At 35.0% G+C, this 26,896-nt stretch overlaps 1 protein-coding gene across 3 annotated transcripts in view; it reads left to right on the plus strand.

Moving 5' to 3' along the window:
• Positions 1–26,896, plus strand: part of LOC145673054 (muscle M-line assembly protein unc-89-like) — a 670,772-nt gene that overhangs the window by 238,686 nt on the left and 405,190 nt on the right. For all 3 annotated transcript variants that reach the window (XR_014128711.1, XM_081742394.1, XM_081742395.1), the window contains exon 2: positions 15,600–15,684. Coding sequence is in view for 2 of the 3 variants with exons in the window: in XM_081742394.1 (XP_081598520.1) it covers positions 15,603–15,684 (82 nt within the window). In the remaining variant the exon portion in view is untranslated. The remainder of the gene's footprint in view (positions 1–15,599; positions 15,685–26,896) is intronic.

Genomic DNA, 26,896 nt, shown 5'->3' on the forward strand with positions numbered 1-26,896 from the left:
GTTTACCATTGAGCCCCACAACAAGAACAAGAAAATTGGAAGTTACTTGGAAATATTTTAGAAGCAATATCTTTCAATGGTAAAGACCACTGCCCGATGATCCTGTTTTAATAACTCCATGAGCAGAAAGGACTGATATGTCCCTCTCCTATATGGTATTTTTCAAACCATATACTTTATCGGGAATATTATCCTTTATTCTTCAATTCATGAATTGTTTGAGGTTGAAGTGAGCGTAAATGTTTTCATACTTAGGAGTCTGGATATGCAAACCTGCTTACCGTGGGGATTTACTTCTGTGAAATTTGGTCCATGAAGTTATACAAAAACCGGTAAAATAAGGAACGTTAACATTCTTACAATGAGAACAGATTTCAATTCCCGGTGGGAGTTAGCGTACGCACGAATTTATCCTGGGAGACCCGGGTTCGATTCCCGGTGGGAGCTCATGTGTTTCGTATTCCATGTTAATCAGTAGGTCCACGTCTCCTATAGCCACGCAGCTGACCGGGCAGTTAAACTCAAAATCACAATCACCACCACACGGCGGGAGTTTACATGGTTCGGGTTTTACGTTAATCAATATGTCCACGTCATATATGGTCTTGCTGTTGAAAGAGACGTTAAACTCCAAATCAACTCAACTCATTAAGATAAGAGTTCTGAGTTTAATACCAACTTGAAACCATACGTTCAAAGCAAAAATTGAAATAAAATGAAATCTTTATGTTTAACGTCCCATGGTTATGCCGGTTAGGCTAAAGGAGACGGTGATAATGAGAAAGGAGTGAAATGGTGGAATGAAGAAAGTGGGAGGAAACGGGAGAACCCCGAGAAAACCCACCAGCACGGCGTTTGTCCACCACAAAGTCCAAACGGCGCGAGCTGGAATCGAATTAGGGACTCGAAGCACCGGAGGTGAACGCTCTACCACTAAGCCACCGCACCCCCAAAATGAAAATTATTCATGCTTCTGATAACTATATAAAAATGGAGAGGGAGAGAGAGAGAATAAATATGGTTGTATTTTTCATAGGCCCAAAGTGGCTTAGTGGTAGAACGTTCACCTCTGGTGCATGGGGTCCTTGGTTCGATCCCAGCTTGCACAAAGTCAGATTTGTGGTGAAGAAACACCGTGTGCGTTCGTTTCTTCAGGATTCTCCTGTTTCCTCCTACCTACATCGTTGCACAATTTTCGTTCACTTCTCATCATCACCGTCTCGTTTACCTAGCCGACATAAGCATGGGACGTCAAACTTAATTTAATTTCATTTCATTGAAAAAATTACTATAATTCATAATCTGCATCTTTATAAAGCAACTTTAACAATCATATGGATGTATAATGCTTAAATTGAATTAAATCGCAATTGCAGTAATCTGCAATATTTTAGGTTTCTCATTTATTTACATCAAATGTTTAGTTATTTGATACTTTATAGTAAGAATATTAACTGCTATATAAGACACTATTATATACCTGTGGCGTGGAAGACCCTGGTTTGATTCCCAACGGGAGCTCACGTTTTTCCGTTTCTATGTTAATCAGTAGGTCCCGTCTCATATAGCCTCGCTGCTGAAAAGGGCGCTAAACTCAAAATCAACTCAACTCAATAATTATCTATACATTGAATTTAATAATAAGGAGGGAGGCCGAATAAAGAGGGAGACCTTAAAATTTAAAACGTAGGGTCAGTGTGAGTCAGAGAGGTCACGGGGGGTGGTGTGTCACAGTTAGTCACGTCCTGTTGACCCACGATCCACTGACCTACTCACAAATCTTGACCCAATTGACTCACTCCATCTCTGGACTGTACACACAGATAAAGCAGACATATATGTAATCTGACCTTACTTGGCCTTCACTAATTTAAGATAATCTACAAAAAATGAAAGAAAGCAATTTCAAACGCAAAAATATAGAAATGTATTTTCAACGGAACAAAAAAAAAAGTAACAGCCAAGAGTTGAACCCGAATTTCTGCACTCAGCAAGCAGACGTCTTACCGACTTACCCACGGCATATCTTCCGATTTCTGGTTTTGAAACTTTATTTACACTGCGTGTGTTACCTAACAACGTTACGAGATGTCCTTACTGTCGTGTTAACACGCGTTCCGTAAATTTACGAAGTCGCTCTTTTAATCCAAAATCAATTCGACACACACACACACACACACACACACACACATATATATATATATATATATATATATATATATATATATATATATATATATATATATATATATATATAGATAGATAGATAGATAGATAGATAGATAGATATGTTGGTGCACCAGTAAGCTCCCAAGAGTACAGATTAATTCATTCTTGATTTTAATCTACAGAACAAATGTTTTTTATGAAAGCAAGGGGACTGCTACCCATAGATGGCTAAGTGAGGTAAATAAAATTTAAACTTCAAATGGAACTGGGGTGGCTCACCGACAATGGCTGATTTAACACGTTTGATAACAGCGCGGGTAATAGCTAGTTTACAGATAGAGCCTGTGTAGGTAAGTGGATACCGCGTAAGACTGTCATTCTAAGGGTGTGGGGTTCGAGTCTCGGCCTAGACGGAGTTAATTTTTTTCAACACTATAAATGATGTTCGCGTTTGATACTGAAAGAGATTTATCCTATGAAGGGAGAAAACCCACGATGGGGTCAGGGGGAAAGACGGACACTGTTTATCCTTAAGTGTTAAAATTTAATTTATTCCCATGTCTTTTGCTCTTTCCTTTCCCTCTTTCCTTCTTTTCTCATTTTGTTTAGCTTTCCATACTTTTTCGGTCTCTGCATGATGCGTATTATTCTTTTCGTTTCCTTTGCATTAATTCCTATCTCTTTGATCTTAAAGTAAATGGAATTTCTGTAGATTTATCTCGTGGTTGTTTCTCTAAGTGATGCTCTCAGATAGTAATACTTTTTCCTCCAAATGGAGGAATATCCTGGCATGTTATGTTTTCGGGCACGTATTTGCTGTCATGTTGGTTGTCCAACTATCAGACATCGAGTGAAACTATTCTGCTACTGGAAAAAGCTATCATTTCTTATGTATCCAACCTCCATTTTCTAAAGTCGCTGACTGTACCACTATTAGGAAAACTAAATACATGGAAGTGCGTCGGGACCGTAATACGGCAAATTGTGGAGGCGTTAAAATATTAAATAATGCTTTTGATAAAGTGGATACTTTCAAATATTTAGGATCAATATTAACAGACGAAAATCATATTCACGAAGAAATTAAATGTCGACTAAAAGCATGAAATTCGTGTTACTATTCGGTTCAAAATCTCTTGTCGCGAATTCTGTCGAGGAATTTGAAGCTTAAAATATATAAAACGATAATCATGCCTGTTGTTCTGTATGGTTGTGAAACATGGTCACTTACTCTGAGGGAAGAACATAGACTGAAAGTATTTGAGAACAGGATCCTGAGAAGAATATTCGGACCCAAGAGGAACGAGAATGGGGAATGGCGGAAACTTCATAACGAGGAACTACATAGTTTATACGGTTTACCCAACATTGTTAGGGTCGTCAAGTCTAGGAGGCTTAGGTGGGCAGGTCATGTAGCTAGAATGGAAGAAAGTAGAAACGCTTTCAAAGTCTCGACTGGTAGACCCATAGGAAAACGACCATTAGGAAGACCTAGGCGCAGATGGGAGGACAATATTAAGATGGATCTCGCAGAGATTGGAATACAAAGTAGAAACTGGATGTAATTAGCTAAGGATAGAAGTCAGTGGAGAGCTTTTGTGAACGCGGCACTGAACCTCCGGGCTCCATAGGCCATAGAGTTAGTTAGTTAGTTAGTTATTAGGAAAATCAAACAACAGTATTCTCAAACTAAAACAGTGGCGGACTTACTCCCGGGGTCAGGGGGCCTAAGTCCCCCAGTTTTTTGAGAGAAAAACTAGTTAAGGCTATTATCTTTTATCTTTATATTTTTTTGAAAATTTATAGTAAACTCATGATACACCTATCATACTTTGGGTTCTGGGTGCCCCCTCCCCCCAGTTTTTACCTACTAGATCCGCCTCAGAACTAAAAGTAATACATTAAAAGAAAACACTGAATGGAGTTCAGCATTTCCACAATCTAATACTAAAATGATTTGACAGCTCTATTCTATTCTCTTTTTACGTCAAACTAACAGTTTGATTGACGTTTTGTGAAGACAACTAAAGGAATACTTTAGAGGCTTGTATACCAGTTGAATCTTTTTATACGAGTACTTGAGTAGTGGAAGGTGCAACCACTGGCGGATCCAAGGTGGGGCGGAGGGGGCGATCGCGTCCCCCCTAAAGGCCTGGTTTTTACTTCCAGCATTTATCGTTCAAAAATACAAATATGGTCTTTTCTTGACCAATTCAATCTGTGTTTCAAGCCTAGCTGAGTCCAATCAAAATATTTGGTACTTAATAGTACTTAATACAGACATATTTTAATTGTGAATACTTCTGTCCTTAGTTCTGTTCTCAAGGAGGCGGTCACCATAAGCCCCAAAGCAGCGAGAATATGGTTCATTCGTTGGACGAACAGCTGTAGGAAGGAGGGTAAGACGACTCACTCTTTGAACTAAAAAGGTATATTTTAAAATTGTGTCCTAGAAAAGGGATATTGAAATGGAATTCGGGTCGGGAAACTTCAAGTACCTTTACCTTGATTAAAGAGAAATATAGAATTTTCAGCGCACCTTTCCAAAAAGCTATCTGAATCTGAAACTTTTCGGTTGGTTGATTGATTGATATGTATTTACATCGTTTGTCAAAAGCGATGCTTTACAAAACGAGAACTAGAGTTTAAAGTCGGATCTGAACCACTGTAGTGCGTCCGATGCTTACTCACCGGGAATCAAACCAGAGAATCTCACGTATCAAAGATCAAAGGTACGTTTTCTAGCTACTAGATCAACAAAGAGAGTCGTGACTTTTGGAGTTCAAACACGGAAACATTAGGAAGGAACCAGGGATTCATTGTGACTTTTTAATGACATTTCATCTTTTCTTGGGAAATAACACAAGCTGTTGTACAAACGACGAAGTCCTGAGTGAATGACTGATCGCACAAGTCAAACCACTCAAGCTAAAACTTGGAATTCGGACAGTAGATAAGATTTGTGACGTAGGGTATCACTACGGAAGGATTTCTTGTAAATTTGGAGAAAGGAAGGGGGACATCTCTTCGAATCCCTTAAGGATGAGACCTGAAATTTTGTATTTGGATTTCTCATTTTAGATAATTTGACACGCGTTTCAACATTGTTTTATGATACTTTAGTAAAATGGGGGGAAAAGAGTGGGAAGGAAAGGGGGCGAGGATTGCAATTATTATAAGATATCAATATCTAAGAATCTTTGAAGGTTAGGAACATGACATTTTGATATATGGATTTCTCACTCAAAATAAATCAATACGTATTTCGGCGTTTTTGATATTTTACCTAAAAGGAAAAATAAATGGAAATAATAATAATAATAATAATAATAATAATAATAATAATAATAATAATAATAATAATAATAATAATAATAATAATAATACCCTAAAAGGTATGCCTAAAAGGTATCTCTGGATCCGTTACGGTTAGATATATGAAAGTTGGTAGTTGGATTTTTCATTTAAAATAATTAAACATATATTTGTGCGGTTTTTTGCCATTTAACGTAGAAGGGGAAAAAATGTGGGGGTAGTTTTACTGAAATGCCTTACTAGGTGTTTGAATTTCGTAACAGAATTGTAGCTCATTTCAATTTTATATGAAAGACACAGAAGGAAGAACGTGAAATATTGTACCACAGTAGTACGTAGGAGCATCTGCTAGATCGTGCGAGGCCGTATGCAGAGCAAATTGGAGGTCTGGCAGAGAAGCCCTACCTAGGCGAAGGTCAATAGCGTACGCAGGAATTTATTTCGGGACGGGTCCAAGCTCAATATAAGGGTATTTTCTATTAAAATTCCTAAAATTATGCTAAATTTTCGCAAAAGTCGAAATTTCGGAGGGGGATCCGGACCCCCAAGACCGACTCCCTGCGTACGTCCCTGGCGAAGGCTAATGTAATATCATTTTATTGTTGTTGTAAGTATGGCTACACTTAAACTATGTTTCTAAAAACTGCATTTAAGAAATTACTTAATAGAGCCAATTTGAAACCCCCTATTCCTAGTCTGGTCTAATGCCTTTTTTCTTTACATACTCAATTATACCATTGCAGAAGCGATGTATTCGGACAAAATACTCTATACAGATCATCAACTGAAAGAACATTTTCAACACTTAAAAGGTTGAAGACGCAGCTACGAACCCGGATAGGTGTAGATCGACTTAGCGGCCTGGTCTAGTACTACTGTATACGCACCATGACAAACGTAGATTGCGATCGTGTCATTTATTTGTTTATTTATTTATTTATGACTTCTTTTACGTGGCGAAGTTAAGGCTCTGCAGCCTTCTCCGAGCACTTAACCACGTGCATACATTCTTTTTTTTTTTTTTTAAAAAAAAAAGCACCAATACACAGAAAATATTAACAATTACAAAAGAAAAGTATTGAACCACATAAAAAAAAAGAATATAGGGCCTACTACTTAAGTAAAAAAAAAAAAGTTAAACACTTCAAAAACAAAAATTAAAAATAATATACAATATAGGAAACAAAATAACATGGAGAAACTTAAAATGTATATATCATATAGCGGTACCAGAACTATGAATATATAAGCTGTACAAATTAACATAGGTTACCTATTGGTTGTGTGTTCATATATGGGTTATTAATAATCCCATAAAACGAAGATGACTCATGAGCTACCAGTATCCTTATCTTCACTTAAGAGAAGGGAATTTACAGATTTTTTTAAAATTTGGCAACTGTGGAAACGTTGTGTATTAATTGAGGTAAACTGTTCCAGAGGCGTGTAGTACTTACTGTGAAGGATTTTGAGCATGAATCAGAATTGTGACTGGGTATGAAGAGCAAGAAATTATCTTGTGCTTCTAGTATGAAAGTCTGATAAATATAAAAATCTACGGGCTAGATACGATGGTTCTGACGTAGTAAGTATTTTGTACAATAGGGTAAGATTATGTAAATTTCTTCTTCCAACTAACGTCAGCCATGACAAAAATGAAATGAAATGAAATCTTTAAGTTTAACGTCCCACGGTTATGCCGGTTAGGCTAATGGAGACTGTGATAATGAGAAATGAGTGAAATGAAGAAAGTGGGAGGAAACGGGAGAACCCCGAGAAAACCCACGAGCACGGTGTTTGTCCACCACAAAGTCCACACGGCACGAGCTGGGATCGAACCAGGGACCCTAAGCACCGGAGGTGAACGCTCTACCACTGTGCCACCGCGCCCCCCATCAGCCATGACAGTTTTTTTTTATAAAAGGATGTGAGATGTTCCCTGTAAGTTATATTGAAAATAAATATAACGCATGCATTTTGCACTCTTTGTAAGCGCTTTGATTGATTTTCTGTTAAATCATCGACAGAGTTTCCAGGAATAAGAAAAAATGTACCAGGCAACCAAGAAACTTCATGCGGTTTTTACACCTGCCGCTATTTTTCGTGGGGTAGTAATCATTTCTGCCGCCAGGGGTACCTGTATATGACAGTTTCTGAAAGCTGAGTCATTGGCACGTCGGCTTACGTAGATAACAGGTCGCATTCGACAGTTCGAGATCAAGTATTCGCAGTGAACCATGTATGTGTCGAACGTAGTAATCAGGGCTTGTTTACTGAATGAGTTTAAGTTGGGCACAAAAGGTGCGGAAGCAGCAAGAAAAATATGTACAGCGTTTCGAGAAGGTACAGTTAGTGAACGGACAGCTCAAAAGTGATTTTTTTCAGACCTTTTCGACCGGCGATGACACAATGGAAGACAAACCTCGATCGGGCAGACCAAAGTCTCTCGATTTGGACCAACTGAAGGCAGCAATTGAACAGAATTCAAGTCAAACGTGTCACGAACTCGTTCAACGATTTGGGGTAAGTGATGAAACCATTCGTGTGCACTTCCATGAGCTTCGAAAATCGTGGAAACTGAGTAAGTGGGTCCCTCACGTGCTGACTGCTGCAAACCGTCTCCAATGACTGAATACTTGCTCTTCCTTGTTGACTACGAACAACAACTGTCCAATTTTGTACCGCATTTTCACGTGTGATGAAAAGTGGATAAGGTACGATAAAAAAAAAAACGCTCGTACCATTGGCTATCGTCAAACGACTCTATGCCTTTAAGTGCAAAACCTGCTCTTCAGCAGCGGAAGGTGATGCTCTGTGTATGGTGGACTACTGCTGGGATTGTGCATTATGAGTTCTTGGAAAGTGGTAAAACCATAACCAAAGAGGTGTACTCATCGGCACAATTGCAAAGAGTAGGCGAACAGCTTGCAAAACAACAACCTGCACTAGTGAATAGGAAGGGTGTTCTTGTCCAAGACAACGCTAGACCTCATACAGCAAATATGACACTGGAGGTGATTTCTTCTCTCGGCTGGGAACTTCTTCCACATCCAGCGTATTCACCAGACATTGCTCCATCAAACTAACATCTTTCTTTTGTCTATGGACAACCATATGCGCAATCGACAATTCAAAATTCGAGAAGAGGTTGAAAACGCAGTTGCGCAGTTTTTTTGAGTCCCAACACAAAGTTTTCTTCAAAAATGGCATCTACAGGCTTGTAAAACGATGGGAGAAGGTTGTAGAAGCGGATGGTGGATATTTTGCGGAGTAAACATAAGGCAAACGCATTTTTTTCTGGAACTTTTTTTTTTTTTTTTTTTTTTTTTTTTTGTATTGAAACTTCACGAACTTTATTGGTTACCTGCAAGGTGACCTAGACCGTTGTGTGGTTTATGCCCGTCGTGTTTTTGCCCGTAACTATTTTCAACTCGTGAATATTATCCAAAAGTCATGAGGTTGAGTGTAAAGTTGAACTCCTTGGATGTATCTAAATCTCAAACAAAATCAAGAAAGATGAATGAACTCGAAAAAGTTTTTGAAATTGTTTTCTTTTTTTTAAATCTATAACTGAAACAAAAGGGCACAACTACAATCGTAAAAAATGTGTATAGGCTATATGATATTCTTAATAAACAGTTATATATTATACATATGATATTTGTTTGTTTAACGTCCCACAGTCATGCCAGGACGGCTAAAGGAGATGTGAACCTACTGATTATAGTGGAATCCGAACCACTTTTTCGTTTAACTGTACTCCCACCGGGAATCGAACCCGGAATCACGCGCACCAAAGGTAAGCGTGTTAGCCATTAGACCAAACGGTGTCCATATTACATATGAGATGAAAGAAAAACAAGTTATGCGTACTTTATTCTCCATTGGTAATTTCGTTTAAAGGTGAGAATTTTTCAAAATTAAGTTTTAATTTGCATTTTTTCAAATATATGATATTGTCAAATAATATCGCCAGTCGTTATGTTTTAGGAAATATAGTTTGTGTGCAGTAATGAACGGAAATCACTTTGGTTTTACACTTTTAATCTTCTTTCGTTCATTTTGTTGTAGGTTTTGCTAATCTTTCAGAGTTTCCTTTTTTACTATTTATACATTGTAGTGGTTTATATTGTGATTCTATACAATTTTAATTCCTATTTTAATTCATGTAAAATTTATACACATTTCGTGCTAGATCTCACACAATTTCTGTTGAGTTTGTGTAAGAGAAAGTGTAGTATTGATATTTTTGTTATTATATTATTTGCAGTATTTTATTGAATAAATTGTGCATATACCTTCGTATTGATTTATATGGTTTAAGGAGTACTGCAATATATTATATTTATATAGGATTTATATTCACAATTAATTTCTTTATATGTTACTGCTGTAGTTTAACTTCAAACCGTCGCTCTGGGTTACTGTTAGTAGTACAGTAGAAGTTAAACGGGCGACATTCAGTCCTAAACGGCATAAGTCCTAAAAATATAGGTACTAGACCTAAATTTTAGGACTTGTGCCGTTTACGACTTGTGTCGCGAAATGATTTTTAGGTCTTGCGCCTTTTTCATTCACTTGCATTAGTTCTGAAATTCGCCACCACCACACGAAATTGCAACGATGCAGCAACTAGTAGGCGATAATGTTACGAACGTAGCTAATTCCAACGGGAACAGCTATATTTGTACTACTAAGATTATTATTATTATCATTATCTGTTCTGCACTTATACACGAATTACACAATATAACCTATTTCGTTCTAAGAATTAATTATATAATTGGTTAAGAAATTCGTTTCTTTCAAATGGAGATACGAGAATCCCAAGACAAATTCCTTTTTTTAAAAAAAATGTTTAAAAAGCATATTTTAGCAGACTTCTGAAACTAAGCAAACATTCAGAATTGCAATATATACTGTGTGGAGTGTGTTTGTTTTATTAAGAGTAGGACTAAAATCCACCAAAGTTTACTTAATTAGGATAAAAGCTTACTAGACATTTCACGAGTGAACATTAAATACCAACTGTATACATTAAGAACGCAGGAAATTTAAAATTGAACAAAGAACATTTATTATGCAATACAGTTACTATATTTCATAGTGTGTTTTGATAAAGTTGATATGTATAAGAAAAAAATCAACAAATAACGCTAAATTACTAATGTAATATGCAATACAACACGTTTGCAGAAACCACTACATAGTCATTTAGGGGTGTAACCTGTAACTTTTTGTAGGGGAGCAGGCTTTTTATATATTAAAAGAAAACCACAAGTTTATTTCCAGATTACGAAAGCTTCAATAATTCCCGTTCTGCCTAATATTCTTTGGAGGTGGGGAATTCTGTACAGGGACGGATTTCTTTTAGGAATTTTTTTCTTCTTAATTGTAAGAGATTCTGTAAGAAGAATAACTATTTCTTAGGGTTTCCTCATAAATTTTAAATGTTATTCTACTTGTTCTTCTCGGAAAAATGAGTAAATACAGTTTTGTTATTAGCAGTATTATTCGCATCTATTTTAGTAAAAATGAATGTGCTTTTTTAAAAATACCTGGAGAGAAGTGGTAAATTGATTGACACAGTTGCAAGAAAGTCGTTTGACATTGTAACTAAACAAACATAAAACAAATTAATTCGGTCTAATATAAAGTCATTTCAAAACAAAATTTTTCTGTTTCCCAGTAATTCATGTCCAACATGCTAAAGTTAGCAGTAAATAAAAGGTATCATATTTCACATCCCCAAGACATGTTTGGCCATACATTAAACAAATAATCCAAAAGGGTGCACAAGACGCCCCTTATACCCGATTATCTGACCTTTTGATTCGTTTGGAACTCTATAAAAAAACATAGTGTACTATTATTTGAATGTGTAATATTGATATTTCGCATTGGTGCTATTTACAAGCTTGTACATTAACAATATAAATGTGGTAGGAAAGCCGTCTGACATTGTGACTGAAACGAACATTCGTGTTTGCTCGAAAACTACGCATGAAGATTCACATTCTCTCATATAATTTGTTCAATTCAATGAAATTTATGTATTGCTACATGTCTTACCTTTGGTCATACTGTTTTTTTCGTTAAGTGCTAATAGGCTACTAAGTGTGCACTTAACCCTTTCATTACTAATTATTTTTCGGAATGAGAAACATTAATATATGGTTACTTTAAGTTGTTTTCAAACGTATATATATATATATATATATATATATATATATATATATATATATATATATATATATATATATATATATATATAAACATTTTCCGCCTTTTTGTCTTTCGACATGGGAAGGGCGGGACGTATGTATCCCACTGATATTTTTACGTGGGACCTATATGTTCCAGTTGTAGTGACATGAATGATCATCTTGTATTTTAAATTATGATACGTATATTTAAAAAAAAAGTTGGGTTGTATTTATGATTACACATATTTTACATTTCGGCATCCTTTGCAAAATGAAATACATGCAACAACTGGTTTATCACTAGCACCTTGTTCTTCACTTTCATCTGTTCCATTATTACCACGTTCACTTCTACGGCAGTGAAGATAATGTTCATAAGAATTCTATATGATAATGAATATATGATAATGTTCATAAGAATTCTGTAAACTATTAGCAGGCTTCTCTTTACCAGTGGCACATCGATTCATAGCAATAACATGCGGTAAATTACCATGGGTCCTCTGAGAATGTATCGTGGGACACATTATGTGGTAGTGAAAGGTTTAAGTTGGAGTTTTGGAATTCCGTATAAGAACTCATAATTAAGGATGAACCAAAACATGTTTTATCGTTTACGAATATTGTTTTCTAAAGGGTGAGCAGGAGATTTTTATTTTTCCTTTTTTACAATATTGAAGTTTCTGATTTTTACGCGTATATTAGTTCAGACTTAGTCGTCTCTTGAGAAGAAACGGGCACTTCTCTAGTAGACCAATAATTACTGATATCTGAAAAGTGTCTCTAAACATTGGGAGTATATCCAAGTGCGCCTAACAAAGTGTATATATATATATATATATATATATATATATATATATATATATATATATATATATATATATATATATATATATATATATATACAAGTTGAAATAAAATGACAATGGTTCCAGAACGAAGTGACCAGATGGCCAAAACAAAATACTGTTCTGCTCTATGAACGCTAACATTAAATGCTCAGAACAATAACATCTGTTTACTTTATGTTTGCTCGACAATTGGAAACGATCTGAAACCTAGAAGAAAATGAAACTTTTAGGACAATTGGGTTTGAAAATAAGCTTTACTGCTGTGCCATGAATGAAAGTGTGTGTTTACGAATGATCCATCCGAATCAATTACAGATCACACGTATAACATTTCTCCAGCCTTCTGTCTGCTAGTATATAACAAGTCAAATTCTTTTTAACGGCAAAAAAAAAAAAAAAAAGTTTTATTTATATAGGTTGAACCAATTCTCTATCTTGAATCCCTAAAAATATTTTCTTGTAAAACAAGAAGCATGTATCTGTTTCTTTTTTCTTTTTTTTTTCAGTCAGTTGATGCGAATGTGTGAGTCAGAAGAGACCACGGTGGGAAAAACAAAGTGACACATTTAAATTTATCCATTGCTTTTTTGCGGTGTGTTCTGCTTGAAAAGACGTCTTCGCGTGTAATCCCAAACTCTCGCTTTGGAATTTAGAAGCAATTTATCTGTGTTGGCACAGCTTTCTGTGTTTATGTTTAAACAAAATCAAACAAGAGAAAGAATAAAGCAAGCACAAAAATCCAACTTTAAATGCTGCATCAACATTAACCTTTGTGCGTTTTGCTAGTGCTAATGTTAATGGAAAACTTCAACTTAAATTACTTATCTGTTATTAGAATATGAATATACAAGTATAAGGAATGTACATTTTAATGAAGAGATTATATATATATATATATATATATATATATATATATATATATATATATGGGGGGGGGCGTGGGCATACATATAGTGTGAGCCAAAAACAGCTTATTTCCGAGAGCAATATAGGCCTATATGGCATGAAAATTTAAACTAAGTTTTAGTGCACTGAGAAAAGGAAACGAAGTTCTCATACAACCATCACAAAATATGAGATAAATCGAAATTAAGTAGTAGCTTACCGGAGAATGGAGTAAATTGAAACAATGTATCGACCGATTCAGAAATGTAAGCGGCAACTTGAAACAAAGTAAGCTTATTACAGATAGGGAAATTTGAGTAAACTGAAATAAAAGAACTACCTAATTGAAAAGTGTGAGATATAAAATGAAAATAAACACTAATTGGTTGGGGAATATGAAAGGTAAAATGAAAGAAAACACTAACTAATTGGGAAATATAATAGATATAAAGGTGAAAGTACTATCTTATTGGAAAATGTGAGAGGTAAAATGAAAGAAAGTACTAACTGATTAGGAAATGGGAGAGGTAAAAAGTGAAAGTACTAACTGATTGGAAAATGTGAGAGGTAAAATGAAAGAAAGTACTGACTGATTAGGAAATGTGAGAGGTAAAAAGGTGAAAGTACTATCTGATTGGAAAATGTGAGAGATAAAATGAAAGAAAGTACTAATTGATTAAGAAATGTAAGAAGTAAAAAGTGAAAGTACTAACTGATTGGAAAATGTGAGAGATAAAATGAAAGAAAGTACTAACTGATTAAGAAATGTAATAGATAAAAAGGTGAAAGTACTATCTGATTGGAAAATGTGAGAGGCAAAATGAAAGAAAGTGCAAATTGGGAAATGTGAGGGTTAAACTTATTCAAATCCGTTCTACCTTTCACAAAATTAACAAATTAAGCTCTATGTTGAAAAGAGAATCTTTCTTAATAAATGTTCAGTCATGTACCTAAAACTTCAAGCTGTTTTTTGTTTGGTCAGATTGAACAAAAAATAATGGTACTGGTGACAAAATCGTTTGGTGACCAATAGTCCCAACTAAAGATTTGGTCACCTGCCCGAAAGCATTTGGTTAGGATTTGTATCGTTGCAACAATTTAGTATTTAGTTACCAGTACCAAATTTGCATTTGGATCTCCTCACCAAATATGTAGGATTTAGTTGAGAATACCAAAATATTTGGTTTAAATGATTCCCTTTTGGTTCTTGGAACTAAATAATTTTGTTGTAAATACTAAACCTTCATTTAGTGAATTCAACTATATGTCCTATACTAAACTTGATTTAGCAAAACATTTGGTAGGAATTACCAAATACTTTCGTTACAGATACTAAACTGAAAATAAAACGGTGATTATCGCAAAAGTTATGGGAACATTTTTTTTCTAACGAAAATTGTAACAATGCAAATTATTAAATATGCAAATGGAAAGTTAGTACATATGTAAATATTATGTGTAGGTTGGATGAAAATACCCATCCCATAATATGAATAATTGTTTTTACTCGTATTTCTCTCGCAAATTTACGGCCACTAAAATAACCAGTTCACATTACATAATAGTAAAGTAATATATACGCAAGCTTACGTTGAAACAGGTCGATCAACTGCTGTAACTTCCATGTTGTTAATATGTTGATTACATACTCTTCCATTTTCTGCAGCCAAACAAATATTTCTCTTAGTGTCATATAGTTACTTGTTCCTTCGGATTCATCTATGCATACAAAACAATGTCACGTTTACGCACTAACCACTAGTCCATCTGCCGTTTCTTTTCCATGTTTACCAAGAAGTCAAGTAGATACACGTGATCTTGTAATTAAATATTTTGATCAGAAAAACCAAATAATTTAAGATTTGGTTGGCATAATAAAATGAATTAACCAAATTTTCTGACCAAAGAATATAGTGTTAATAACCAAACATATTTGGTTTAAATGAACAAATTTTGGTTAAACTAAACAAATGAAGTGACAAAATACCCTGACCAAACAAATTTGGTATTCCTGACCAAATTGCGTTTTTTTCACTCTATAACCTTGCATTATAAATAAATTTTAAACTGAACTTAATGTGTTATAAATTCTTACGTTTAAACCAGAAAAGCATGTATATTATATTTTCGTTAATAAATTTATCATAATTTATTCTTTTTTCTTTCTTTGTAGAGAATGAGAGGCCCTTGCTGGCTCATGAGGCTAACGTATTCTTTCTTGTTAATCATGGTGCTCGCAGACCAAAGTTCTAATCAAGGTAAGGTCCTTCTTTATAAATCAGATTTATTTTGTTTTGTAATTTTGTACGTCATCTTAAACTTGCAGAAGTGGCACGCTTTATGCAAAACAGTTTTAGTCGAGTATATCGTATAAACAAACCACAGGAGGCATGTATTTACGTTTTTAAGGGGGGTTAACGTCCGATTACGCTTTGAAAATAAGGGAGACTGTGATGTGAGATGGCCGAAAAGACCACAAAGCCCTCTTGGTGCGGACTGCGATCGAACCTGGGACTCCGCGCACCAGAGGTGAGACCCCATAGCTCATACGTTTATAGAGTCTTTGAATTTTTCAGTGGTTGGTTTGCTTGAAGCTTAACGATCTTGTTCACAGCCCAGACTATATATTAGCCAAAACCTACAACTTAAACCAGAATCCGAACCAGTGCTAGCTCGATCGAAATCAGGACCACAAATAGCAAGTACGCGAGTTATCCTGGATATGATAATTAGATTTGATGAGGGAGAAATGGATGGTAATGCAATCCAAGAAGAAAACAAGTATGAGCACTATTATTATTAAGTATTCTGTCTTTCAGCAGGTCCTGGAATTAATGATTTTTTTTTTTCAATTTTAGATGTAAGTCTGGAAACATTTCTTCCATGTTTTCCGATTTTCAGCTTCCTCTTTCAACTCGCAATATTTTCTTCTGTTTCTCAAATCATATATCAGTTGTGTTCTTCTTCTTCTTCCTATTCCTAGCTTTCCTTCCATCTTTCCTTCTATGGCGATATAAAGAAGACAGTTTCTTTGCAAGATCTGTCCAATCCAATTTGCCTTTTTTTGGAAGGAGGTTGGTTAGAAATGCGCTCTTCTCTTCTATTTGTTTTAAAAAGTAGTCTTTGTTGCTCTCTCTATCCATTTTATCTTCTTGATCTTCCTAAAGTACTACATTTTGAAGCTCTCTAAATATTTCTTCTCTAACTTCCGTAATGTCCAAGACTCTGAACCATACAGTCTAATGCTCCATATATAGCACTTGACCAACTTCTTTCTTAGTCCGATATGAAGCCTGCTAGTTAAGAGTGACCTTTTCTTGTTGAATATTTCTTTGGCTATCACAATTCTTAACCTGATCTACTTGGTGCAGTAAGTGTCTCTTGTCAAAATACGTACTTCCCAGACATTTGAAATTCACGACCTCTTCAATTCTCTTTGTTCTATTCTGACCCGTAAGAGCGCGTTTCCTCGGGATATTCTCATGATTTTCAGCTTTTCGATGTTGATTTCCAATCCATATTGTTTTCCAGTGTCAACTATTTTGTCAATCGTCTCCTGTAGTCCTTGTTCGGATCTAGCTATAATAACCGAATCATCTGCATACATGACCTTGTTAATGATCTACCCTTCAATCTTGAAATCTCCAATTCCCATTAATGCTTCCTTCATTAAACATTCAGTGTAAATGTTGAAGTATGAGCTCGTAAAAAGTTATTTTATTGATGGTAGAAAGTAGAAAGTAGTTCAAATAATTATGGATCTGGAGAGGCTATTATTATCGGTATTTCGTAAGTTTGCAGTCTCAAGATATTTTCAGAAAATAGTTAGCACATATGCTTTAAAGTCATCCCTAGGCATATTAAATACGCATTTCCATCATGTGGTTCGGATTCCAGTAGGTCCACGTCTCATTAGCCTCGCTGCTATATTAAAGGGACGTAAAACTCAAAATCAACTCAACTCAACGCATCATAGTACCTAGGCAACTGAAGACTAATGATTGGAATTTTAATATTGGTTATGTTTAAATTTGTTGTTATTTTATGATATTTTATTGGATGAATGATTGATATTACGTAGTTTGTTTTGTTTATTTTATGTATATGTTATATTTTTTGTTGTTTTATTTATTGTTCGAGTATGAGGGAACAGTAAACATACTACGATAAAATAAATATTGCAAAAAGGATCGATTATATTGTAAAATAAATAAGAAAACAAGGAAAAAGTAGAGTTATTCGCGAAAAATTGAAGAAAATAAGGAAAAAGGAGAGAAAATGCTGGATTATTCTCCATTAGTGGAAGCTTTGCTTTGTATACACTTAAACACAAACAAACTATTGCTGAGCAAAACAATATATTCACAAAAAAAAAAAAAAAAAAAAAAAAGAAAAGAAAAGAAAACTACATGCGTGTTACAGTTTCGCCAACTAACATTTTGGCTTCATCAGACACTATCATCAGAGTCATCAGATAGTGTCTGATGAAGCCAAAATGTTAGTTGGCGAAACTGTAACACGCATGTAGTTTTTTTTATGTGAATATATTGTTTTGCTCAGCAAATAGTTTGTTTGTGTTTTAAAAAAATGCTGGGTTAAGGAAACTATAAGTAATTCATACTCCATATGTATATAAGATCTTTTAATTTTAATGTTTTAATTTGTTATATTATTATTATTATTATTATTATTATTATTATTATTATTATTATTATTATTATTACTTTTATTTTTATTCTACGGTCGTTGAGATCGTAATAATGCAAATTATGGATGCATTAAAATAGCAAATAATACTTTTGATAAAGGGGATACTTTGAAATATCTAGGATGAATATTAACAGACCAAAAGCAGATTCACGAAGAAATTAAATGTTGACTAAAAGCAGAGAATTCGTGTTATTATTCAGTTCAAAATCTCCTGTTGTCGAGAAAATTGAAACTTAAAATATATAAACGATGATCATGTCTGTTGTTCTCTATGATTGCGAAAGAGATCCCTTACTCTAAAGGAAGAACGCAAACTGAAAGTATTTGAGAACAAGATCCTAAGACGAAAATTCTTAGCCAAGAGGAACGGGAATGGGGAATGGAGGAAACTTAATAACTTTGATAAATTATACGGTTTACCAAACATTGTTAGGATAGTCAAGTCTAGGAGGCTTAGGTGGGCAGATCATGTAGCAAAGGTAGAAAGTAGCAACGCTTTCAAAATTTTAACTGGAAATCCAATCGGAAAACGACCATTAGGAAGACCTAGGCGCAGATGGGAGGACAATATAAGAGTGATCTCGCAAAAATATGAATGCAAAATAGAAGCTTTGTCCATTTAGCTAAAGATAGAAGTCCATGGATAGCTTTTGTGTATGCGGTATTGAACGTTCGGGTTCCATAGGTCATTGAGTTATTATTATTATTATTATTATTATTATTATTATTATTATTATTATTATTATTATTATTATTATTATTATTATTATTATTATTATTATATTTTGTGTTTGTTAATTGTAAGCTTTTTAATTTGGAATAGTTAGTGCGCAGGAGTAGCTTTAGGCCGGTTAGGTTGATGCAGAATAGTTGTGGTCATTATAATGATGTTAAAAAGTGCAGAGAAAGGTTGTTAAGGTTGTTGCCGATAAGTTAGAAGATGTTTTTTTTAGGTCTGAACGCAGTCCGTAAGAAGAGGTGAGAGGTCTGGGGCCACACAATGAATCTGAATGTTCTTAATTTGTTTCTTATTGAAATTATGGACATGATTGTAGTGGGATCGGGTATTGTAATTATGACTTTATGAATTATAATTTTTTACCCGTTTAGGGGAATGCTATTTGGTGCTGGGTTGTAAGTGTGGAATTTGGTGCACAATCTCTTCATTAGAAGTGACTGATTACGTGACTCAGCGCTTTTGTAAGGGTAAGGTTGAGTAATTTCTACAATATTTAAGTTTCGTGACACTTTATTCATAATGAAAGAGATGATACTGCTAAATTATAAATCTGGATATTAAGTAGCCAAACATAAAATTTAATGTAATATATCCTGTCTAATCATTTAGGTGTTCGAAATATTCCCTATCAACGATACAAGATAGATCCAAAATATCTTAACGCAAATTGAGGTCTGAACCGCTGTCTTCTGCTATGAATTATTTCATTTCATCCATTGTTCGGGGTTTCTTTCACAAGTCTCATATAGCGTCGCTGCTGAATGGGACGTTAAACACAAAATCAAATTAACTTCTCTCACAAGTATTATTTCTCACACTACGCTCAACAGAAAGAAGTTCATTGAGATAAGGTGTCTCATTGTCCGATTCAATTCTTTGAAAACACATTACCAAAGTAGTTCCTTACAATTGACACATAATGAACAGTTGTTCCATGTTCTTGGAAGTACAGTTCATTGAAGTTCTTCCTAGTTCTGAGTTGTGACACTTCCACATCCAGTGAAGTTCTTTCTAGTTTTGATTTGTCACACTACCATATCCACTGAAGTTCTTCCTAGTTCTGATTTGTCACACTACCATATCCACTAAAGTTATTTCTGGTTCTGATTTGTCACAATACCACATCCACTGAAGTTCTTTCTAGTTCTGATTTGTCACACTACCACATCCAGTGAAGTTCTTTCTAGTTCTGATTTGTCACACTACTATATCCACTAAAGTTATTTCTGGTTCTGATTTGTCACAATACCACATCCACTGAAGTTCTTTCTAGTTCTGATTTGTCACACTACCATATCCACTGAAGTTCTTCCTAGTTCTGATTTGTCACACTACTATATCCACTAAAGTTATTTCTGGTTCTGATTTGTCACAATACCACATCCACTGAAGTTCTTTCTAGTTCTGATTTGTCACACTACCACATCCAGTGAAGTTCTTTCTAGTTCTGATTTGTCACACTACTATATCCACTAAAGTTATTTCTGGTTCTGATTTGTCACAATACCACATCCACTGAAGTTCTTTCTAGTTCTGATTTGTCACACTACCATATCCAGTGAAGTTCTTTCTAGTTCTGATTTGTCACACTACTATATCCACTAAAGTTATTTCTGGTTCTGATTTGTCACAATACCACATCCACTGAAGTTCTTTCTAGTTCTGATTTGTCACACTACCATATCCACAGAAGTTCTTCCTAGTTCTGATTTGTCACACTACTATATCCACTAAAGTTATTTCTGGTTCTGATTTGTCACAATACCACATCCACTGAAGTTCTTTCTAGTTCTGATTTGTCACACTACCACATCCAGTGAAGTTCTTTCTAGTTCTGATTTGTCACACTACTATATCCACTAAAGTTATTTCTGGTTCTGATTTGTCACAATACCACATCCACTGAAGTTCTTTCTAGTTCTGATTTGTCACACTACCATATCCAGTGAAGTTCTTTCTAGTTCTGATTTGTCACACTACTATATCCACTAAAGTTATTTCTGGTTCTGATTTGTCACAATACCACATCCACTGAAGTTCTTTCTAGTTCTGATTTGTCACACTACCATATCCACTGAAGTTCTTCCTAGTTCTGATTTGTCACACTACTATATCCACTAAAGTTATTTCTGGTTCTGATTTGTCACAATACCACATCCACTGAAGTTCTTTCTAGTTCTGATTTGTCACACTACCACATCCAGTGAAGTTCTTTCTAGTTCTGATTTGTCACACTACTATATCCACTAAAGTTATTTCTGGTTCTGATTTGTCACAATACCACATCCACTGAAGTTCTTTCTAGTTCTGATTTGTCACACTACCATATCCAGTGAAGTTCTTCCTAGTTCTGATTTGTCACACTACTATATCCACTAAAGTTATTTCTGGTTCTGATTTGTCACAATACCACATCCACTGAAGTTCTTTCTAGTTCTGATTTGTCACACTACCACATCCAGTGAAGTTCTTTCTAGTTCTGATTTGTCACACTACTATATCCACTAAAGTTATTTCTGGTTCTGATTTGTCACAATACCACATCCACTGAAGTTCTTTCTAGTTCTGATTTGTCACACTACCACATCCAGTGAAGTTCTTTCTAGTTCTGATTTGTCACACTACTATATCCACTAAAGTTATTTCTGGTTCTGATTTGTCACACTACCACATCCACTGAAGTTCTTTCTAGTTCTGATTTGTCACACTACCACATCCAGTGAAGTTCTTTCTAGTTCTGATTTGTCACACTACCACATCCACTGAAGTTCTTCCTAGTTCTGATTTGTCACACTGCCACATTAACTGAAGTTCTTTCTAGTTCTGATTTGTGGCACTACCACATCCACTGAAGTTCTTCCTAAGTCTGATTTGTGACACTACCACATCATGCAATATTTTTAGGTAATCATCATCATTCAAGAAATGTGTCGCTGGACGTTCGTAAACGATTTACTAAGACCCTGGTAAGAATAGTGGTGCTTTACGGATCAGAGACATGAACATTGAGAAAAGCTGAAATATCCAAGCTGGAAGCATTTGAAATGTGATGTTGGCGCAGAATGCTGCGCATATCACGGACCGAAAGGAAAATTAATGTAGACGCTAAGGGAAGCTAACGAAGGACAACAGATCATAAAGATAATAGGAAAAAGAAGAAACAGCATGCTTGGCCATCTTATTGGACACTCCGATTGGATCACCGTGCTGATAGAAGGAAGTTCAAAAGGAAATCCAGGAAGAGGAGGAACAAGGATAGCATATATAGATGGAATTACGAAGAAGAGGCCTTATTAAAGTATAAAACAGCTCTCCCAAGCGAGAGAAAAGTTTTAAAATTTCCATGTTGCCCACCAACCTATGGTTGAGGTGAACAACAAGAAGAAGAACTATACATAAAAAATATGATTCTTCAATATCTATAGGCTACTATGGCGCTGAGCAGATATAATTGCAATCAGATAGTAAAAAAGAATGTTGTCAGTCCAACTAACACTGTTTGTCTCTGTTCGGGTGGACCGACAACCTGAAACATGTCTCGCCTAACCAGACGATCTTATCAAGTAGACATAGTTTTTCAATGATTTTTGTTAAGCATAATCTCACAGGAATTCCAATCGACAGTCTCTGTTGTCCAGGAATGCGGCACTAGACCTAAACGGCTCAAAACCAAACTGTATTGAATCTAAACGCACTAGTCCTAAACTACTAAATTTAAACGGCACAAGATCTAAAATTTGACTAGTTGCACAAGTCATAAACCGCACAAGACCTAAACGGTATAAGCCCTAAATTCGTTTGTGAAACTGCCATCGCGTCCATGCTGTGAATACTGTAGAAATAGTATGAATAGGTATCGAATAATGCCATGTGCAGTGCCCGATTTAAGTTTGATAGGGCTGGAAGCTATTAAAAGGGGAAAAGTATATGTCAAATTTTAGGACCCTTTACACGTCAAGCTTTCTTTTTCAGCGGCAAAATGACGCCATTTTTTAAGTTTGAATAAATGCTACATCCTAATTTATACACCAAACGGATATCTAAATGGAAACACAGACCCATCACAATTAGGGCTGGGAAACGGAATCTCCATTATAAGCGGGACTGGATAACATTGACCTCATTAAAGTGGGACTGAGAAATAGAGCTCTTTTGTTTGCTTCATAAAATGCTAGTACATAACAATACACAACACCATTCTTGCTTTTCTTGTTATTTGGAAATTACATTACAATCAGTTTCTTTAAATTTTTCGGGACCCCAAGGGGTGGTAGGGTCCTAAGCTATTGCTTGTTTAGCTTGTAGCAGGCACGTAGCCAAGGGGAAGTCCAGGGGGTCCGAAGCCCCCTTCAAAACCAGAAATGAAACAAAAAGAAGGCAGAAAAAGAAGAATCAGTGTTGAAAATAAAAAGCTACATCAAGCTTTTGGTTACTCTTTCTTATGAGGAGATTTGTATTACTTGCAATACATGGTGGCGAATGAGTGGGATATCCTGGAAAAGTCAGGGATTTGAAATTTCTAGAAAAGTTCTCAGAATGTCTGCTATTGGTTAGGAAATGTCAAGCTTTTCGAAAGCATAGTGCTGTTCTGTAAGGGTATGGACATTTTTTTTATCATAATTTTTCATCATCGCTTCTCTGCAGTGTCAAACATGTTACTTCAAAAACAGTTTTCAACTGCTCCTTTAACCTGTTATTTGGAACAGATAGTAGTTGACTGAATAATGAAAACAAAAAAGTTATGTGGGAAGAAAATATGTTAACCTTTCATTCAGCAGAGAAAGGTACGCAGATATTGTAAAATATTTTATAAGATATTATTGGATATATACTTTTTTTTTATAATACTGGACATTTACTTTTTATAATAGTTGAGGTCATAATGAAAGGTGAAGTATTATATCTGAATGAATAGAGAATGACAGGTAGATATTATAAAATCTTTTTCAATAGTTTTTCATATTCTTTTACTGGAGATTTCTTCATAGTGCGTTTAGTAAGATCTCTGCATTTCTTTCTATTGTTCTCCTATCATCCCCTATTAAATTTACATCATCCGCATATGCCATAACCTGGTGAATACCGTTCAACTCTAGGCCCTGGTTGCTATCTTTGATTTTCCTTATAGAGTATTCCAGAACAAAGTTAAATAATAATGGCGACAACGCATCTCCTTGTTTCAGGCCATTTTCGACGTGAAAGCTCGTGGACAAAAATTTTCCTACCCGGACTTTACTTTGGGATTCATTTAAATATATTTTAATTAATCTAATTAGCTTTCTCGGTATTCCAAGTTCTGTAAGAACGTTGTATAATGTTTCTCTCCTAACCGAGTCGTGCGCCTTTCTAAAATCAATAAATAGTTGATGTACCGGGGTGTTGTATTCCCACTTTTTTTCGAGTGTTTGGTGAATGGTAAATATTTGGTTGATAGTTGATCGATTTTGTCTAAATCCGCACTGATAATCTAAAATAATTTCATCTGCGTATGGGGTCAATCTTGCTAATAGAATATTTGAAAGAATTTTATAGGATGTTGATAGAAGAGGAATGCCTCGATAATTATTACAGTCAGTTTTGTCACCTTTCTTGTGAATTGGAACAATGATTAATTCTTTCCATTCTTGTGGCAATTCTTCCTTGTTGTAGATAAGGAGAATGAGTTTGTGTATCTTGTTCCACAATTTTTCGCCTCCAACTAAATTATTATTATTATTATTATTATTATTATTATTATTATTATTATTATTATTATTATTATTATTATTATTATTATTATTATTATTATTATTATTATTATTATTATTATTATTATTAAGTTCTTGGCAAGGATATCTCCTGTGCCTCACGTCCTGAAGACTTTTCCGGGCAGTGTCATAGCGACTATGATTTCCTTTTCTCCTCAAATGGTGTTCTGCGATGTCTAAATTTGAATGAATTCACTACTGAATACATTGCATCATATTTCTCACTAACACGATAGATTTTGAGGCGTGTCAATGAGGCAGTATTGTACGCTTGTTTTCATCCTGTGCATATCCTCTTAACATTTTCAGTTTTTCGAATACTGCTTTTCATCCATTGCGTTTGTTCTTCCCTTAATTTTCCTGCCTCAATTTATAATATCTTTTTTAAAATTAAATTAACCTCCCCAAAAAAGGTTGCTAATTAGTTACTGTATACGTACTTTAGAACCCTGCAGCTTATTCTGCTGAGTGGGAAAAGAAAATCAAAAGCATAGTTCAGCATCAGAACGCATACTGTATTATTCTTGACCCAAGCATTGGATAGAATAATATTTTGCTTATATTTGACCTTTTGTTTGTAGTTTGAACGGTTAGATTATCAATATAAAGAAGAAATCTACTTTCTTAACTTTGAATGGGTTAAGGTTTATGTTATGCTAAATTTTCGTATGTTTTAAGATGTACTGAGAAGAAAACTAAACCTCAACATTATGAATTGATTTAATGTGGCAGAAGGAAAATTAACGGTTCCCGTTAAAGAAACGGCTTTCTTAGTCTGGACTTTATCTGTGAATTTATAACATAAATAAAAGAAATAATATATTAATATTAAATTTCAAGTGGTAGCCAACTTTTCATTTAATTAAAATTTGAAGACAGACAGCTTTTTTCTCGAGATAGTTCTTAAGTTCTCCGAAGTTTGTATATTCTGGAAGGTAGCTAGTTAAAATGTGTAATTTAAAAATAAAATAAGAAGCTATATTATTCCTCAAAGTGTGATATTATAAAAGGTACAGACCACCGCACCACACTTTCACGTTCCAATTCGTTAAAATAAACCATTTTGTGCTCAGATATTAATGATTCAGGAATTAATTTTCTTGGCTCTCGACATCTATGATGACGTTAGTCCATCACATATGAGAGATGACGTCCCTCGGCGATGACACTATCCAAGGAAAAGGAGGAAGAAAGGATTGGGGAAGGAACGAAGAGGCCTGGGACCTATATGTTAGGTACCACACCGGCATTTATCTGGTGTGAATGAGGAAAACCTTATTCAGGAGGACTGGCCTCTAAAACCTTTTTACAATTTTTCAACCGAGTATCTCCACCAGGGCTTGAACTCGAGACTACTCGCACCGAAGGTGAGAGCTTTACCGACTGCGCTGTGCGAGGCCACCCAGGTATTATTGGATTATTTTCTTCTTGAATACAAAGGAAATTATAAGACGTTTACGGAAGTTTTCACACACACCCACGAAAGAAAAACTCATCCCCAAAAGTGAATTACCACTTGCACATTTTTTTTTCGTAAGAAATTTATTATGCCATATGTTAGTATCATTAATGAAATATACGTTTATAAAATAAGAATAAAACAACGTGAGTGGTATTTTACAAAATTGTCAAAAAAAAAAAAAAGAGTAAACTACTTCTTGTAAATATTCTCATGGAAGACATTTATGCAACATTATATGGATAATAATTAAATATTTGTTTATAAAATATAAATAAAATCATCTGAGTTGTTTCTTAAAAAGGAAATTGTCCGAAAAATCTCATGCAAAAAGTAAACTAACCCTTTTCAATTTTTTCTCAGAAAAACGACTGTTACCATAATATGGAGTGTTGAAAAATTGATTTGTAAAATATAAACAAAATTTTTAGAGTAGTTTTCGAGAAAATACTTTAATTTTTGCCCTTGAGTAAAATTTACTCTAATTTTTAGGTAAAATTCAAAAACCTCCATGGAGAATCTCACAAAAATCTTAAGATTAAAATTTGGTTGGGATACCTTGACGGTATATAGCCTCTAGGCGAAGGTACACCAGCACAAATCGACGGACAGATGTCGAAAAATCAGTTTTCGGTATCTTCTAGAGATGGCCAGAACCGGTTCCTGGTGGAACCGGTTTTCGGGTCTGAACGGATCCTGTTCTTGAAGATCCGGTTCCGGAACCGGTTTTTCGGATCCAGGCCTGGAACCGGTTCTTCGGATCCAGATCTAGAACCGGTTCTTCGGATCCAGGTCTAGAACCGGTTCTTCGGATC

Source organism: Thermobia domestica, chromosome 16 (genome assembly GCF_964235325.1).
Source record: "Thermobia domestica chromosome 16, izTheDome1.hap1.1, whole genome shotgun sequence".
Taxonomy (NCBI): domain Eukaryota; kingdom Metazoa; phylum Arthropoda; class Insecta; order Zygentoma; family Lepismatidae; genus Thermobia; species Thermobia domestica.